At 42.5% G+C, this 19,945-nt stretch overlaps 1 protein-coding gene across 2 annotated transcripts in view; it reads right to left on the bottom strand.

Annotated features, from left to right (window-relative positions):
* Positions 1-15,685: 15,685 nt before the first annotated feature.
* The window catches only part of AGL (amylo-alpha-1, 6-glucosidase, 4-alpha-glucanotransferase), a 45,557-nt gene continuing 41,297 nt past the window's right edge, over positions 15,686-19,945 (bottom strand). For both annotated transcript variants that reach the window (XM_035121879.2, XM_035121878.2), the window contains exon 34: positions 15,686-19,553. In XM_035121879.2, the coding sequence (XP_034977770.2) occupies positions 19,436-19,553 (118 nt within the window). In that variant the 3' untranslated portion in view covers positions 15,686-19,435. The remainder of the gene's footprint in view (positions 19,554-19,945) is intronic.

Raw genomic sequence — 19,945 nt, 5'->3', positions numbered from 1 at the left:
GCAGCGGTGCAGCAGGTGGCGGTGCTGCGGTGCAGTGCGTGGTGGCGGTCAGCTCAGCAGGATCCCACCTTCATCGCCAGTGAAATATACTCAGAGTCAAGAGTGAATTTCATGCTCTTTATTCAGCTCATAGTCATCAAGGAGGAGAAGAGAAGACGAATGGCTCTTTTCCCCAAACCATCTGCTTATATACATTATTTACACAATGGGCCTTGCGTGATTGGCTACTTCAGGGCTACACCTGTGGGCCAATTATATTATGGATTGACTTCTGCCTGCAGCCTGATTGGCTGCTCCTACAGGCCAATCAGGTAGCAGATTCACTTCTGCCAGCCGCCTGATTGGCTGCTCCAGCAGGCCAATCAGGTTGCGGATTCACTTCCACCTGGAGTTGGATTGGGTAGCTCCCGCTGATTCTGAATCCTATTGTTCTAGGATTCAGCTCAGTACATAACAGTCACCCAGCAGCTGCATGTGGAGGAGCGGGGACGCGAACCCGGTTCACCAGATTACGAGTCTACCGCTCTTAACCACTGCACTGGCTCTCTGGAACAGAAAACAGGAAAAGGAACAGATCCCTTGTGAATCAGCTCCCACTTTTAGGCCTGTTTTACACATTCAGCAGGAAGGAGTAGGAATTAGATGGTGAAAGAAACTGCAGCCTAGTTTGAAGCTGGCTGAGCAACCTGGCTTACTCTGAAGCTGTTAGCCATTGTTTCCCAGTTCAGATGAAATGTATTTTTTTAAAAAAAAAATATTAAGGGTGTTTTTTAGTCCATCCTTCATCATACAATACCAGGACAGGTTATATAATACGATTAAAACATGAGCCATTTCAACAAGATGAAAATGTGACTAATTTCAATAGAACTGAGAGCTGGTAAAGCATAATGCATAACTTTAAAAATTACCATAAAACCCCAATGGAAACCCCCTACAGACTTAAAGAAGCTGGAAGAGGAGGAGAGGGCAGAAGGTAAAGAAAGAGCTGTGAGTGGAGGGGCTCCCCTCTTCCCATCCTTTGGACCCCCTGGGAAACACAACAAACCTGCTGTACCTGGACATGGGTGTGGAGAGGCTGAGGAAGTATCTATGGGAATGTTGTGGATAGTGGGGGGGGTTGATTAAATACTATCCTTCCTCACTCACACTAGTCAGCTGGTAGCAGACCACATTCCCTTGTACATTGCAGGAAGCAAGTTGATGGATTCGTTAGAACCATTTGAGTGAAGCAATCCAGTCTGGCTTGTCTAGATTGGATTGTTCCTGGCAAATCCCCTTTAGTTCCCTCTTAAAAACAATAACGACACAGTATGGTCCTGAAGGCAGGCATTAGCTTGTAGTTACAGTCGCAGAGGAAAGTGTGGGATGAGCGCATGTGCTGCTGGCCGAGAGCCAGCACACAGCAAAGGCATCAAGAAGAGACGGGATCAAGAGAGTCAAGAGGAAGATGGCTGCATGGCTGGCCCCTTTACAGGGTCTGCCAGGGTCACACCCATCTACCTGGTCACATGCAGGGTGGAGGATGCTCCAGCCCAGGTGTGACAGGAAGTCCTCCGACAGGGCTTTCTTTTCTCAGCGGGAACTCACTGGAACTCAGTTCTGGCACGCCTCATGTGGATGCTATTGCTATTACAGTGGAACCTCAGTTTATGAACACCTCGGTTTACGAATTTTCGGTTTACGAATGCTGTGGACCCATCTGGAACAGATTAATTCACTTTCCATTACTTTCAATGGGAAAGTTCGCTTCAGTTTATGAACGCTTCAGTTTATGAACAGACTTCCGGAATCAATTACCCCCATGCTTCGGGTTAAGTACGCTTCAGGTTGAGTACTCCGCGGACCCGTCTGGAACGGATTAATCCACTTTCCATTACTTTCAATGGGAAAGTTTGCTTCAGTTTATGAACGCTTCAGTTTAAGTACTCCGCAGACTATCTGGAACAGATTAATCCACTTTCCATTACTTTCAATGGGAAAGTTCGCTTCAGTTTATGAACGCTTCAGTTTATGAACAGACTTCTGGAACCAATTGTGTTCATAAACCGAGATACCACTGTATAAGAGAACAAGGGAGGTGTTCATGGTGAATTCTGGCACCTCTTTTTCTAGAAAAATAGCACTGGTCCTAGGCTTAAGGCACAGGCACTCAGCCACCCTATTCCTAACGAGGTTATGGTTTGTAACTATAAAATGTCTGTGTTCCTTTCCGCAATATATTCAGCTGATTGAGGCTGCCTAAAATGTTGCCCTCTTCCTGAGAGGTTGGCTTGTTTTATTCATCAATTACTTAATTCCCAGACACATAATTTAAGGTACCTCTGGGCTAATGTGGCACTGAAGAGGAAATAAATATAAAATATTAATAGAGTGATTACAAATTTATGAAGCACAGAACCGCTTCGTTACCCATGATAGTATTAATGTAAAAATTACTAAGGAATTAGGTGGCATAAAAAGTGTCATTTAATACTTATCAAGGGTCCATTTAATACTTCTTGCCATTAGAAACGCAGCAGACAAAAATGCTTGGGAAGACAAAGGATGGCTGTCCCTCGGTTTCGGTTTCTGCGCATCACGGGCAACTACACCCCCCTCCCGCCCCCGTGGCAATATGCAGAAGCAATCCTCTGTAAAAAGCCATGCAGATTTATTTATTCATAGGCTGCTCTCCCCTAAAGAATAGCTTACAGCAAGGCAAGCTAATGTGATGTCTTCCAGATGTTTGGGGCTACAACTCCCATCCCTTGCGGCCAGCATGGCTAATGGTAGAGGGTGATGGTAGCTGAAGTCCAAAACATCTGGAAGACACTTGGTTGCCTACTCCTGGCAGACACTGTTCTGTTTGAAAGAGCTTCGAAAGATCACCAGCAGAACAAATAAAGGAAACGGCTGGCTCCTCCGAATTGGAGGAATTCTTTGTAAAGTCCAAAACAGGATGTTTGTGGCATGACATTGACCTAATTTTAGTGGAAACAAATGGGAATCTGGCCTGTCCACAAGATGGGAGAAGAGCCAAATTAGTGTTCTCTAAATTGCGGCCATTTTTTTCAGCGGAGAATGCAGCTGAGTCCCATGAAACGAAATATTGCTGAAGCAGGAGGGTGAGAGGAGGGAGGTCGAGAGGCTGAGATGAGTCAGGTTCGTGAAGAGTCATGGGTGCCTTGTCCTCCTGTGGGGACAAGCTCTCCTCCTCTCCGGTCTCCCAGACCCAGAAGAGGCAGGAGGCGGAAGGAGCAAAGATGGAATGGCAGGAATAGGCTCTAATTGCTTGGGAGAAAAAACCCTGGAGATGAGGGGACTTGGGCAGCTGTGGTGGGCCAGGGACCTTCAGCCTCAGCAATTGCTTCATGGGGCGAGACTTCCTGGAGATGAGTTGCTGCACTTATTAGACCTGCCACTCTACCAAGTCTGGTCCAGTCGTGTGTTCGCTAATAAACAGTTAACTCCAACCAGCGCAGTGTGATTTAGTGATGGCTTGCTTCTGACACCCTACTTACGAGTCACATTTGGAAGCTGGGCATTTGACAACACTAACACAGAACAGCATTTTTTCCCCAAAGGATACACTTTTTCTTTATCAACAAGGAGGCTGGTTTATTCAGATCACACTTTTGGAGATACAGTACCTATCTGCTGAGTAACTAACAGGCTTTTTTTTGCTCCTTCTTTGCTCTCTAGGGCAGCCTTAGAGTTATTAAATCCAGTGATAGAGAGAAGTAGCTTCCCATCTTTCCCTTTACAATATTTTCTGCAAGAGTAACAGAATTCTGTCACTCGAAACAGAATATTCCAGCCAGGGGGATTTGTTGTATCAATTCCTCTTAAAGTACTGCTTTCTCTCTCTCTCTCCATAGCTGTAGAGATGCAGTCAAGAAGGCTGTGTGCTACATAGGTTATCATGGTATTTTATAACGTACACCAAAATGCAGTCGAAACAAAATAAAAAAATTCCTTCCAGCAGCACCTTAGAGACCAACTAAGTTTGTCATTCGTATGAGCTTTCGTGTGCATGCATACTTCTTCAGATACATTGAAATGGAAGTCACCAGATGCTTATATATAGTGAGAAGGTGGGTGGGGAGGGGTATTACTCCCTCCTTGTGGTGGGAGTGGGTGATTGACTGACTGATAGCTGTTGACGACTGTTAACGACTGCAATTGGTCTTACAGGAAAAAGCAAGGGATGAGATGGCTAAATATAGCTTTATCATGTATAATGAGATAAGAATCCAATGTCTTTATTCAGACCTGGTCTCTCCATGGTTTTAATCTTGGTAATAAGTTGCAGTTCAGCAACTTCTCTTTCCAATCCATTTCTGAAATTATTTTGTAATAAGACAGCTACTTTGAGATCTTGTATAGAATGTCCTGGGAGATTGAAGTGTTCTCCTACTGGTTTCTCTGTCTTGTGATTCCTGATGTCAGATTTATGTCCATTTATCCTTTGGCGTAGGGTTTGGCCTGTTTGTCCTATATAGAGAGCTGAAGGGCACTTGGCATTTGATGGCATACACAATGTTAGAAGATGAGCAATTAAATAGTCCTGAGACGGTATGTTGGATGTTGTTGGGGTTGTCTGGGTGTATGTGGCAGCAAAGTTGGCATCTGGGTTTATTGTAGGCTCTGGTACCAGTGTCCATGTTAAGTCTGGTGGTTGTATTATTGTGGGTGAGGAGTTGTTTAAGATTGGGTGGCTGTCTGTAGGCAATGAAAGGTCTTCCTCCCATAGCTTGAGAAAGAGAGCTGTCATTGTCTAGGAGAGGTTGTAGATCTCTGATGATGCGTTGTACTGTTTTAACTTGGGAGCTGTATGTGATTACTAGTGGTGTTTTGTTATTTTCTTTTTTGGGTCTGTCTTGCAGCAAGTTCTCTCTGGGTATCAGTCTGGCTCTGTTGTTTAACTTCATCAGGTGGATATTTTAGTTCTAAAAAGGTTTGCTGTAGATCTCTTAGGTGAGAGTCTCTGTCTGTAGAACAGATGTGGTTGTAACATAGGGCCTGGCTATATACAATGGATTGTTTGGTATGTTTGGTATGGTAGCTAGAAGCATGTAGTTATGTTTGTCGGTCAGTTGGTTTACGGTATAAGGTGGTGTCTATACGCCCGTCCTGTATTTTTATAGTAGTGTCCCAAAAAATGTATTTCTTGCATAGATTGGTTCATTGTTAGGTTGATGGTGGGCTGCAGATTTACCAAAATGCAGATTTATTATGTTCCTAAGAGACCAAATCTACTTAAGTAATTACAGATTTTTTTCTGGGTTCAGAATATATGCTAGAGAGAAATGCTGAGAGGTCACAAAAACTGGAGTTGAACTCCAGGCACCTTGCTTTTTGATTCTTCTCTTTCTTTCTTTCTTTCTTTCTTTCTTTCTTTCTTTCTTTCTTTCTTTCTTTCTTTCTTTCTAATCCTTGCCCAAGAAATGTGCAAAAGCACACAGACTTCCTTGTGCAGTAAACTTCCTTGTGCAGTTTTCTAGTTTTGTGCAAATCTGAGCGATCAAAGGAATATAAGCTCCTGACTCGCCCTTGCTAGCATGCTGGGAAAGAATGAAAAGGAATTCTAAATTCTCAGCACACGTGTTTCAGATTGCTGCCCGATATATCTGGAGGAGAAATTATTAATGTGCTTTGCTTGTGCGGTTTTTCCAGTTTTGTGCAACTCTGAAGGATCAGAAGGGGGCGGGGGAATCCTCTATTCATGAGCACACTGGAAATAGTTATGAGCACAGCTGGAAAGGTAGTGGGAATAGAAAGGGGGGGGTGGAGCAGAAAGTGAAAACTGATCCACCCTCCCCCCAAAACAATGAAACAGATAATCTGCAACCCGGAGTGGTTTGGAATATGATTCCCCCCAGTTTATCAAATCTACCCGCATATTGGGAAAACCCAGATTTACAGTGTGTGTGTGGGGGAAGCATTTATATTGGTGTTTGTGGATAGAGTGTTATGTGGACTATGTAAATTAAATGGGAACGCAATCAGCTGCAATAGTTTACTTGTCCACACGGTAAATTCCAGGGTGGACAAGCCCCAGAATGGTTCTGTAATGGGGCAAGGCCCCAACTGACCCCAGCCTAAATACAGACCCACTACTAGCCTAAGGGGCCATTTAATGCTTTAAATTTAAACACAGAATACTTTAAATTTAAACACGCTGAAATCTGGCAGCAATTTCTGAATTCAATACATTCTGAAACTAAATAGAGCTTTCCATGCAAATGTATTGAATTCAGAAATTGCTGCCGGATTTCAGCGTGTTTAAATTTAAAGTATGCTGTTTTCTAATTCAAGGTGTCAAGCTTGGCAAATAAATGTAATGTATTTCATTAAAGGTGCCTACCTTTTTGACTAAAGGTAAAGGGTAAAGGGACCCCTGACCATTAGGTCCAGTCGTGACCGACTCTGGGGTTGCGTGCTCATCTCGCATTATTGGCCGAGGGAGCCGGCGTACAGCTTCCAGGTCATGTGGCCAGCATGACAAAGCCACTTCTGGCAAACCAGAGCAGCACATGGAAACGCTGTTTACCTTCCCGCTGTAACGGTTCCTATTTATCTACTTGCATTTTGACGTGCTTTCGAACTGCTAGGTTGGCAGGAGCTGGGACCAAGCAACGGGAGCTCACCCCGTCACAGGGATTCGAACCGCCGACCTTCTGATCAGCAAGCCCTAGGCTCAGTGGTTTAACCACAGCGCCACCTGGGTCCCTACCTTTTTGACTAAGGAGAAGCCAATTGTGATTTAGTAGTTTAGAAATGTATAGCTTGTCATTCCATTTTCCATGCTTCCTATATTTAGAAACTTAACATTTTAGTGTGTTCTGTTTATGCATCTATGAAGAGTGATGATTGAGAGCAGGCTTCACTTTTTGGAGCTGCAGCTGCAGTTATGCTATGAAGATAATCAGCCTTAATACATTTAAATTTGCATCTCTTCTGTTAGCAGAGAGTGCATCTAAATGAGATATTGTAATTTTTTCTGACAGAGACAAGCTCATAAATATCCCTGTAATTTCACATGAAGTTTATTCCTGTTTTTTAAAAATGTTTTCCTGGGTTCTTCTGTTGCATCTGAATTTTAAATACTACTTTACATCTTAAAAGAAAATCACTGTGATTAACTTTGTTTCGATGCAGAAAGCATTCAAAGAAGCCAGAAAATAAAATGAATTATTTAAATGTTTATGCAGGATTTTTTAGAAGATGTGAGCTTCAGTTGATAAACAGTTTTAATTACATTGGATGCTCTGGTGTCTTCTTATTTGCATACAGTGGTACCTCGGTTTATGAACACAATTGGTTCCGGAAGTCTGTTCATAAACTGAAGCGAACTTTCCCATTGAAAGTAATGGAAAGTGGATTAATCTGTTCCAGACGGTCCGCGGAGTACTTAAACTGAAGCGTACTTAACCTGAAGCGAACTTTCCCATTGAAAGTAATGGAAAGTGGATTAATCTCTTCCAGACGGGTCTGCGGAGTACTCAACCTGAAGCGTACTTAACCCGAAGTATGGGTGTAATTGGTTCTGGAAGTCTGTTCATAAACTGAAGCGTTCATAAACTGAAGCGAACTTTCCCATTGAAAGTAATGGAAAGTGAATTAATCCGTTCCAGATGGGTCCGCGGCGTTCGTAAGCCGAAAAGTCGTAAACCGAGGTGTTCATAAACCGAGGTTCCACTGTACAGGGGATAAGTGTTGTTATGGCAAAAGTGCTAAGGACTCACATGTGATGGATGGACGAATAAATGAAAAATACCCATGAAAAAGCACAACTTTCCATAGAGTTTGGGAACCTGCAGACCAGACTACAGCTCCCATCAGCACCAGCCAGCATGACCAATGGTCAGAGACAATGGGAGCTCTGATCCACAGGTCCCCCAGCCCTGCCATATAGCATCAAGCCCTTTTAAAATGTTTTTTTTTTTGAGGGGGTGAGTTTTTATTTTGATTATGTATTTTGTGGTTTGATATTTTGATTTTATTCTGTGAACTGCCCTGAGACCTGCGGGTATAGGGTGCTATATAAATTCAATAATAATAATAATAATAATAATAATAATAATGGCATCAGTCACAGAGTGCAGCCCTGCATAGGGAATTTTTAAAAAATGTTTTATTATATTTTTGTATATGTTGGAAGCCGTCCAGAGTGGCTGGGGCAACCCAGTCAGATAGGCAGGGTATAAATTTAATAATAATAATAATAATATAATAATAATGATGGAATAGGAGATCCCTATTTTCATCGGAGGAATGTTGGCAGGTATGAGGTCTACCATGAGTAGAGCTTAGTTGAATACCATCCTGATTTTTTAAAAGAACAAACCACACACTCTGAATAGCTACTGGGAAGGGAAGGATCAATACTGAAGAGAGCGGCGCATTAATGGGCCATAAAAGCTTTCGGAATGAATCCACAGGCTTTCAATTTGCTAGCATCTCTGTGGCTTTCAGCATTTTACTAAATAATTGCTTTGGCTAAGGGACAACCTTTGAAAGCGTATGTCATGCAAAATGGTAGCCCTGAGAGAAACAAACCAAGTTTATTTGAATGGGATTATTTACAGGATGCGTTTTATGCAGCATCCGGGCAATGATTTATAATGTCGTTCTTGGGTTCATCAGTAATTAATAAGCTGCCTCTGTGTTCTCCAGTTGTATTTTATTTCTGCATTATAGCCTCCTCTATTACAGTGGCTTAGCGCTGGCTACGCAAGTTTGGAAAACCCAGCAATGGCCAGAGGATTGGAGAAGATCAGTCTAAACCCCAATTCCAAAGAAGGGCAGTGCCAAAGAATGCTCCAACTACCGCACAATTGCGCTCATTTCACACGCTAGCAAGGTTATGCTTAAAATTCTACAAGGCAGGCTTAGGCAGTATGTGGACCGAGAACTCCCAGAAGTGCAAGCTGGATTTCGAAGGGGCAGAGGAACCAGAGACCAAATAGCAAACATGCGCTGGATTATGGAGAAAGCTAGAGAGTTCCAGAAAAACGTCTACTTCTGCTTCATTGACTATGCAAAAGCCTTTGACTGTGTCGACCACAGCAAACTATGGCAAGTTCTTAAAGAAATGGGAGTGCCTGATCACCTCATCTGTCTCCTGAGAAATCTCTATGTGGGACAAGAAGCTACAGTTAGAACTGGATATGGAACAACTGATTGGTTCAAAATTGGGAAAGGAGTACGACAAGGTTGTATATTGTCTCCCTGCTTATTTAACTTATATGCAGAATTCATCATGCGAAAGGTTGGACTAGATGAATCCCAAGCCGGAATTAAGATTGCCGGAAGAAATATCAAGAACCTCAGATACGCAGATGACACAACCTTGATGGCAGAAAGCGAGGAGGAATTAAAGAACCTTTTAATGAGGGTGAAAGAGGAGAGCGCAAAATATGGTCTGAAGCTCAACATCAAAAAAACCAAGATCATGGCCACTGGTCCCATCACCTCCTGGCAAATAGAAGGGGAAGAAATGGAGGCAGTGAGAGATTTTACTTTCTTGGGCTCCTTGATCACTGCAGATGGTGACAGCAGTCACGAAATTAAAAGACGCCTGCTTCTTGGGAGAAAAGCAATGACAAACCTAGACAGCATCTTAAAAAGCAGAGACATCACCTTGCCGACAAAGGTCCGTATAGTTAAAGCTATGGTTTTCCCAGTAGTGATGTATGGAAGTGAGAGCTGGACCATAAAGAAGGCTGATTGCCGAAGAATTGATGCTTTTGAATTATGGTGCTGGAGGAGACTCTTGAGAGTCCCATGGACTGCAAGAAGATCAAACCTATCCATTCTTAAGGAAATCAGCCCTGAGTGCTCCCTGGAAGGACAGATCGTGAAGCTGAGGCTCCAATACTTTGGCCACCTCATGAGAAGAGAAGAATCCTTGGAAAAGACCCTGATGTTGGGAAAGATTGAGGGCACTAGGAGAAGGGGACAACAGAGGACAAGATGGTTGGACAGTGTTCTCGAAGCTACGAACATGAGTTTGACCAAACTGCGGGAGGCAGTGCAAGACAGGAGTGCCTGGCGTGCTATGGTCCATGGGGTCACGAAGAGTCGGACACGACTAAACAACAACAACAAACAACATCAGTGCTGGCTACACGAGCCTCTCCCCACACCCTCCTCCTATATTTAAAAACATAAACAGACAGATCCCTATTCCTAAAGGTGGGACTTATGTCAGCATGGACCCAGGGGAAGTGGTGATTTTAAAATCAACAGCCACACCAGGGCTGGCCCACCCATGAGGCAAGGTGAGGTGACTGCCTCAGGCAGCAGGATCCATAGGGGCAGCAGATCTGGCCTCCAAGGAATCCATTGCCTGCCTGCTGCTGGGTCAGTGATGGCTGTAACATGCACCTTGGAGACTGGGTCTGCTGCCTCCTTGGCAGACCCCTGCTGCCACCTCTACATTAATTTCCCCCTCCTACTTTTGCCTCTGGTCTCATCCACTACTGACATGTGCCCCCGCTACCTGAAGGTTGACAAGATGGGAATGTGGCCCTCATGTTTAATAAGTTCCACAACCATTGCTAGCCTTATGATGCATCTCCTGAGCTGTATTTATAGGGTAACTATTGGTTAATTATATACACCTGGGTTGATACTTTGGCTTTTTGTATAAATTACAGTTTGTAACATGAGTGTATCGCACAGTGTCCTGGAATACCATTGTAAAATAAGAATAGAAAGCAGTGTTGGGTATGTACTACGGTACTATCTTGTAAATATTACAGGTTTATGATTTCGAGTCTGTTAATCCCAATAGGACAAGACTATAGCATTGCATTTATGTACATTTTGTAGATTTCATTACGTTGAAGAAAGGATGTTCCTCACCAAATTGTGAAGGGGTTTGCAACCTTAGAAATACTTGTGGTATTCCTGGTTATAATCTTATGTTGGTATGTATTTATAATATTGAATAGATCATTTGGTTATATGAGTGTATAAGAAGAGATTTCCATTCGCATTTTTTTACATCATTTAGGCCTCAAGTGGCTGAAGAAGCCAAAAGGTGAAACAGGTTGTTTTTATACTGGAAAACCTTGTTCTGCTTGCATCTACTTATGGACTTCGCACTTCATAGGATCCACATATATTGGGTCCTGTTTGAACATTTGTTGTAATATTTTATTTGGACTTACATGACAGAGCGGTTGAGTGCCACTGCTATTTACCACATTGTTTACCCCTATGTGGAGATAAATTAGACATTGTACTGTATGCAATTTTCTCAGCAGGTTGCGTTTTTTGTGGTTTATGTATTTATAGCGTGGGGCTTCCAAGAAATATAAAAACATAATAAAACGTTAAACATTACACAACTTCCCTGTACAGGCTTGCCTTCAGATGTCTTCTAAAGGTTGTATAGTTACTTATTTCCTTGGCTCAGGGGTTGCATAACTCCATACTCTCCAATGTTTTTAAAGTCCTAAGGAAAAGCGGGACATTCCAGGATCAAATCAGAAACTGGGATGGCTTCTGTAAATCCGGGACTGTCCCTGGAAAACAGGGACACTTGGAGGGTCTGTTACAGGTGGCTGGGTCCTTGGTTGTCAATATGAAGGAGACCTTTGGGTGGGATTCTTGATCCGTTGCAGTTGCAATGGTAAATACAAAGGAGACAATTTCTGCAATATTGACACCCCTTCACGATGTCTGAACAGGTTCCTCCTCAGATTTATCCAGCCCTACACGGCAACAGCTCCAACCACCTGTCTATCAAAGCAAAAGTTTCACCACCTGTGGGGAATGTTGCAAAAGAAATAATAATAATAATAATAATAATAATAATAATAATAATAATAATAATAATATTTGTACCCCGCCCATCTAGCTTGGTTTCCCCAGCCACTCTGGGCGGCTCCCAACAGAATATTCAAAACATGATAAAACATCAAACATTAAAAAATTCCCTTAACAGGGCTGCCTTGCCTTCTGAAAGTCAGATAATTGTTTATTTCCTTGACATCTGATGGGAGGGCGATCCACAGGGCAGCACGTACAGACCTTATCTTAACTCCCTGTACTTGGCACAAAATGCGGTCCTTGCATCAGACAACCAAAGTGTGATCTTTTGAATGAGGCCATTGTGAGCTGCTGGGAAGGTCACCGTCTGCACCCAGCCAGGGGCTCAGAGTCCTAAGGGGAGGGGACGGATCATGCCATATATCAGGTGTCACAGCACCGAACCAGGATGCTAAGATGTTGCGGTGTGCCCAAGGAAACACAAGGGATTGTAAGAGAGGGAAAGGTTAAATGTAAGGAGCAGTTTAAAGTTATTTAGGCTGCAATCCTACGGCCTGTGGGTGGGGTCAGGGGAGAATGGAAGGGGCTCCATCTGCCTTATCAAAGGCAGCTGGCATGCTCTTGCTAGCAGGCCAGAAGTGGAACTAGAAGAGTATTATTGTGTCGCTCTGTCCTTTTCTAGTGTTTTTCCCCCTAAAGAACCATTTTATCGGGTCACACCTGTGACGTTCTGGCTGTTGCTGGGTTCCAGCTCCCAGCAGCCCCAGTTAGGGTGTTGTAGTGTGGCAATATCTAGAGGTTTCCATCCCTGCCTTGGGTGAAGAACCCACTGTGACAGTTCTTTGACTACTAAATCTGGCCTTAACGTTTATACATATATATTCTCTCTCTCTCTCTCTCTCTCTCTCTCTCTCTCTCTCTCTCTCTCTCTCTCTCTCTCTCTCTCTCTCTCGACTACATTTACTGCAAATGAAACAGCAGCCTTTTCCCAGGCAACTTGGTGGTTGTGCAGAGACATTAACTTGTTTTGCTTTAATAACCATTCTGGGAAGCATTTGGGGGCGTGAGAACTGCAGGCGGTGGGTTGGGAAGGCAAAAACAAATGCTGTATAAGGAGATTAGCCAACAGCTTCTGGCACACCACCACACGGCACGGAAAACGCCGGGAGGATTCTTTGCGACGCTCAATTTTCTCAGTCTTTAAGATATATAACCCTCAAGGCAAATGAATGAATGGCACAAATGGAACAGCCGTTAGATGTGAACAAGTTATTATCATGAGCCCCGCTGATCTGTACCGCAGGAACAAAATGTACATGCTTCAAACTCTGTTCCAAGACACTGGCTAGCTGTAGATGGTTGAGATGGAGATATGGTGGCCTTACTAGTCTCCCGACGTATTTTAAATCGCTTCTGCGATATATGTTCTGCATGATGTGCTCATCTATTCATGCAGAGTACCACCAAGTTTAACATTGCCCTTAGTGTACACAACTGGCAGGGTTGTAATCTTACAGATAGATCTATCTATAACTCTCTTTCACATTATTCAATTCCGTCCAGGTTTTTAAAGGTTTTTCTTTTTTACACTAAGGGGCAGTGCCTTAGAATCTAGCTTACCAGAGGAAACTGCTTCCACTCACGTGCTCTCCTGGGGAAAACTGGGGGAGGGGGGCAAAGATGCCGTCTTTGAAACAAGATTTAAAACACAATCTGTGCTTGAACTTAACAGTGAGTAAAATATTCTGCTGCTTCAAGGTACAGATTGCACACTGAGCGAATTTCACATTCAGCCTTGAGTCATGATGTTGGCGGAGACATGGAACATTAACAGAATATGGATTTCTAATGCGAATCAATGTAAATTGCTGAAAAATGAACTGCTGCTCTCGCTGTGCTAGTGGACAAATATTTATCACCGGGGCTGATGTGTGTGTGACCTTTGCGATGCAAGGAATTTTTCATAAAACTGAGCATACTTGTTCTACATGTTCTGACACATCATAGGCTTAGACTCATTTCCATGCCAACACAAAAGCAAATACTGGCAGGATCCTTAAGAGATTTAAGTTTCCAGTGGTAATCATTAGTTCTTACTTGCATTCCAGTTGTGCTTAGATGGCCCAGGTCAGGTGCTTAGCCTTGAATGCGCTAAATGTTATACAAACATAATGAAACTGCGTGACAAAAAGCACCCATTAACAGACTGTTAAAGAAAGCAATCCGTACTCTAAAATGATGGCGCACTTATGACAGAAGTAGTACCACACTCTCAACATGTCAAGGGCTTCAGAAAAATTATGTAGCAGCATAATGCAGTTTGTAGCCACCATTAAACTTTAGAATCATAGAGTTGGAAGGAGCCCTCTGGGTTATCTAGTTCAACTTCCTGCAATGCAGGAATCTTTCACCGAGCGTGGGGCTCGAACTCACAACCCCGAGACCCTTGAGTGGTTGCTTTGGGGTCTAGGTACTTACTTTGTACATCCCAGGGCAGGGCCTGCCCAAAATGGCACCTCCCCGCCAGGGTTGAGTGAAGATATACATAGGGAACAAGGTGTATGTGTGGGGAATCAAATCGAACTTACCTGATGTTTTAAGTGAGAATCAAAGGTTGTCGCAGGAGGGCGGTGCTCTGAATCACACTGGGGCAGGTGCAGAGCCCAGGAGACCCCAGTGGCGCCAGATTTAGGGTGGTGTTAAAGCCGTTTCCCCTGCACAGGGCACTGAGCTGAGGGGGCGCAAAATTGAGAGGCTCCACAGTTGAGAAGATCCATTTTTGGGTGCCAAATTTTGGCCACGCTCAGGGTGCCATATTACCAAATTCCGCCCCTGAGGGCAGCTCCCGCCAATTCCTCTCTAGGGCTGGGAGACCAGCAGCGCTTCCTATTTGTTGCGATGCCACTGTAGAGGTGGCAATGGGTGGTGGTGTGGCAGATCTGCTCTCAAAAGGAATACACCACAGTCATTGTTGCTACTGCAGCAGCAGTGGGCGAGGACTTTCTCAGAGGCCAGATCTGCTGCCCCTGTGAATTCTGCCTCCTGAGGCTGTTGCCTCACCTTGCCTCATGGGTGAGCTGGCCCTGGCCCCTAGTTTCAACTACAGTGGTACCTCGGTTTAAGTACACAATTGGTTCCGGAAGTCTGTACTTAACCTGAAGCGTACTTAACCGGAAGCGAACTTTCCCATTGAAAGTAATGGAAAGTGGATTAATCCGTTCCAGGTGGGTCCGCGGAGTACTCAACCTGAAGCATACTTAACCCAAAGTATGAGAGTAATTGGTTCTGGAAGTCCGTACTTAACCTGAAGCGTACTTAACCTAAAGCAAACTTTCCCATTGAAAGTAATGGAAAGTGGATTAATCTGTTCCAGACGGGTCTGCGGAGTACTTAAACTGAAAGTACTCAAACCAAAGCATACTTAAACCAAGGTATGACTGTACAGTAGAAGGAATCTGCCTTAGACTGAGTCAGACCATTGGTTCATTAGCCCAGTATTGTCTACACTGACAGGCAGTGATCCTCCAGGATTTCAGGTGCTTACTAAAGTGCAAGCCCCATTAAACTCATGGTGCTCAAGACTTTCTCTTGAAAGTAGTTTATTCTTGCCAACCAAGGTCATCATCTACCGGTAATTACATTGTTTTAAATGATTTGAGACTGTGAGCACCTACAACTCATCATCCTGACTCCTGCAACATGAGTTCAGGGCAAAGTACTGGAATGACTACAGGCAAAAGGCACTCCAGCATCAAATTCCTTTTTGACTTGCCCAGAATTTTTCTTTTGAACAGCAGTTGGCCAGAGATGCCAAATTTGGCTCTTGTTTTCTAATAAAAGGTTCCAACTCCCACTGGACCACCATGATCCCTGCTAGGACCACCAGTTACGATTATAAATTAATAAATGAAGGGACATGCAACTTTGTTAGACTTTTATTGTATGCCACTCACATAACCGCAGAAAATAACCATCCATGTAACAAAAAATAAGTGTACCAGACAAGACACACAGGACTCACGTGTGCAACAATTGCACTTCTCATCATATGACATGCAGCATTAACTATGATTCCCTTTTAAATTGTTTTTCAGGTTTGGTAAGTACCTTCTGAAATGAAAATTACATCACTATTTCAGCTAAGCAGCAGCAGCAGCAACAACAACAACATGTACAGATGTGATACCCAGATGGTTTTCGCTCTGTTGTTTGAAAAAATGAAACACTGATTGCTAGGACGCATGGCAGAAGATAAGACTGTGGAAGATATGCAGTTACCTTTTCGGTCTACCTACAGAAAGTATTGTTAATCGTATGTTGTTGGCATTAACCTGTTGGCTTTGCAATGTCTGCTAGAACAAGCTGTAAACTTCAGTGGCATTTTAAACTCGGATTTGTGTACAGAGTAACTCACAAGCTTATTTTACTTACACGATCGTAGCTTTGCATTTGTGGGTGGGAAATGGAGAGCAGAAGAAATCCATTCTCCATTTGTTTATTTCCCACCTTCCCATGAAAGCTACAACTGCAGACTTACCCAGCTTTTGGGAAGGTGGCACGAGGGCTCTGGCAAGGTCCTAGAGCCCTTTCAGCCTTTCCCCCAAAGCCAAGCAAGAAGCCCTCCAACTTGGGGGGGGGGCGCGTGGTCCCAGGGGTTCCTGGTTTTACGTCTTTTTGCATTTATGTGTGGAACCCCATGGCCAAACCCTTGCATAGGTTGCGAGTTACCTGCATACTGCTTTAAGATGCACAGTAGTATAAGATACTAGTATCTCCTAATTGTTAAGTCTCTTTATCTTTATTAAATATTGTTCTCCAAGCACATACTAACTATATAATTTAATATTATTGTATATATATGTGTGTAAAGGCTTGGGCCTCAAAATATATTTTATTCAACTATGAGTTCCACAGCAGATTTTTCTATTCTCCATCTTGACAGAATCAAATATCATGAATGCCTGAGTTCACTGGATATATAGCAGAATGGAGATTTTCCATACAAAAGTGTCCTTTCTTCCCAACCAAGTTTGGACAGTGAAATTTAGGCTAATAGCACTGTTGGCAAAATAATGCTTACTTCCCACCCCCACAATTAAGGCATTTCAATTGACATTAAAAACATTTATTTTTTGGGTAACAGCATAATTAAAAAATCTTTAGGTATGCTATTTATTTATACAGGCGAAGAACTGAAATGTATTTAAGCATTTTTAACATCACTGCAAAATAAGAAATGTATTAACATGAGAAATGTCTGTTGTTTTCAGATAGGGCAGTGCAACTTTTTTTTTAAAAAAACTTCAACAGAACAGAAAACACAGACAACTCACTCTTCCTGTTCAACGTTGTAAAATGCCCAAACCATGTGCAAATCTACGGTATTTAGTAACAAATGCAATTTGGCAAGCTGAATTTTAAGCTGTGAACAGACCTTTTGCTATTAAAAATCAGACACCCGCCTTCCCATGCAGTTGAGGCAGAACAGAGCTCAATACAGGTTCACTTCCGGATAATCTGTTTTTGAGCATTCATCCAGATGTTTGCACACAATCTACACGGAGGTTATACAATGTCTAATGCTTTGTTTGTGAGGTTATATGATGTAGCATCAAGCAGCTGTTATCCTATATCTTTCAGTGCATTTTCCCATCCCTTTCCTTACTGCAATAAGCCATATTTTCCGGGGGCTTGCTGTGCAAAAACGCCAAAACCACTTTCATTGTGCAATGTGAATTTGCAAGTATGTGACTGAATTGCATCTGAAAGATAGTGCTGTTCTGGAAGCAAAAATGCAAGAACTGCCACTTTCATATAAACTTTGACTCCAAGCACCAAGGGATTTCAATACTAAGTAGCACAACTTGGAAATATGTCGCTATGACGGAAATTCATTTTTCAGGCAATATTAATTGGCTAAGAGACTCTAACAACTGTCAATATTATTGATTCATTGCCTGCTGAAAGGTAATCTAGGTGAAGCTATTACAAGGGCAGATGCAATATCCATAAATTCCTTCAAGGTAGCAATTCCAGTAACACTTATCACAAATTGGTCATATTAATTGGCTCTAATTTCCGAGGAAATGGATTTGGGGTTCAGCAGTTTGTTTTCTAGCAACAAAACAGTGCAATCTACTCATGTCTACTCAGAATTCAGCCTCGTTACATTTAAAGGGATTGATTCCCAGGCAAATGAATATAGGATTGCAGCTTTAATTGTTTTAATGAAATTTATTTTAAATGCCAAGAGATATGTTAAGGCTAGTAACAGATTGAGGAAATATATACCAGGCTAGGACAAAGTCCTTTTGATGAGAGTCTTAATAATAATAATAATAATAATAATCAGATACACAATATTTTAATTACCTACCCATTACTATAACTGTAAATGATTAGAAATGTCAAATGTTGTTTATTGATGAAAAAAAATCCTACCAAAAATATTAGGTGAAATTCAGTGACATAATTATGATCAAATGGAAGCCGTAGTCCAAGTGTCAACCATTCAGATTTCTTAAATTATTCTTAGTATCAAAGTGCCTATATAGACAAATGAACTATATTGTACTTTTAAAAAGTGATATGTATCACAATATAGCTGCACATAGTATATTCTCCAACCTGTTTGTCTGCACTGAGTGTGATTTTAAGAACAGAGAACACAAGTAAGGTGCCTATATGATTAGCATGTTCTCTGATAAACCTCTAACCACTATGCATTTTGCTTTGGGGATAAGTGTTAAAAAAAAGCCCTGAAATCAATCAAGTATTACTATTACCGGCACAAATTAAAAAAACAACAGGCAGTTAAATTTAATTGCCACCACAGTATATTTTAAACCATTTCCCTTTTTTTTGCAACAGAAGGGGACATCCTTGCCTAATCTGTCTCACGCTGATTAATTAATTGCACTGATATAATGGCACAGTTGAATATAGGCTACTGAGACCCAGATCAAGTGTGTTTGGGGTGAAAGGAGTTTTTCCCCCCATGGTTGTAGCAAGTTTTCTGCAGACAAGCAGCCTGTCACATGGAGGAAGCCTCCGCAACATGCGATTTAAAAACTGCTATGCAGCTACTTGACATGATGGCTCCATGGTGCAAAGCAGGAATCAGTGTTGCGACTTTTACTTAATTACCTGAACGAGGAAAACCAACACTTCTCATAGGACAGGCCTAGGCAAACTCGGCCCTCCAGATGTTTTGGGACTACAACTCCCATGATCCCTAGCTAACAGGACCAGTGGTCATGGATGATGGGAATTGTAGTCCCCAAACATCTGGAGGGCCGAGTTTGCCTAGGCCTGTCATAGGAGGTAACCAGCTCCCTTCAAGGTGACTCTGCAAGAGCACCGATTCACCACTTGAAACCAGCTTCAGTTGAATGTTACCTTGAGGAAAAGAGAGATACCGAGTTTGAAACCCGTTACTGTAGAATGTGTTATACTTTTAATCTAAACAGATCTGACTACATTCTCAAGTGATGGTTCTTTTTTTCTGATCCTAGTCCTCACGATCAAAACAACTATCATGGTGTGATTCTCAAAGGATGGGCATGAAATGCTCATACAAGTGTCTTGCCAGTGCAGGCACAGTCCACTTCTAAAAGCAGGATAGGCATGGTTACAAAGCTCGCAGTTTCATCAAGGCAGGCAAACACGTTTACAAGTCATAGAGAACCTCAAGGATCACAGCAATGGACCAGGCCTGCGTTTCACAGCTGAAAGGGCAGTACTGACCATTTTCGTTAGTCAGTTCTGGAAGACCTTTCCAAGGTGATCTGCCAAAACAAACAAGCAAAAAGTTAATGCATCACTATCGGAATTACCGAGTATTTTAATATATTAAAGCAACCCATCTCACATAAAGGATAGCACCCGTGGGAATGTATGAAAGGATATAGACCAGGAATTATAACTGCTCCGATTTCAACCCCCCCCCCTTTTAAAAAAAAGATGAATGTACATTAGAAAAAGTGGGAAGGTCCCAGCTGTGGAAAAGACGAAGGAGAATTGCAGATGTAGGAGACAAAACTTTACTAAGCCCAATGCCTTTTGACAGAGCTTTTTTCTTTAAAAAATATTTAGGGGTGCTCTCATTTTGACTCAAGAAAACCACCATTTTATAGTTCAAATCGGGGGAAATAAATACAGTAAAGGGACAAAAGTACAA

Source organism: Zootoca vivipara, chromosome 7 (genome assembly GCF_963506605.1).
Source record: "Zootoca vivipara chromosome 7, rZooViv1.1, whole genome shotgun sequence".
Taxonomy (NCBI): domain Eukaryota; kingdom Metazoa; phylum Chordata; class Lepidosauria; order Squamata; family Lacertidae; genus Zootoca; species Zootoca vivipara.
Note: the sequence above shows the minus strand (reverse complement) of the source record. Positions and strands in the feature narration are given on the sequence as shown.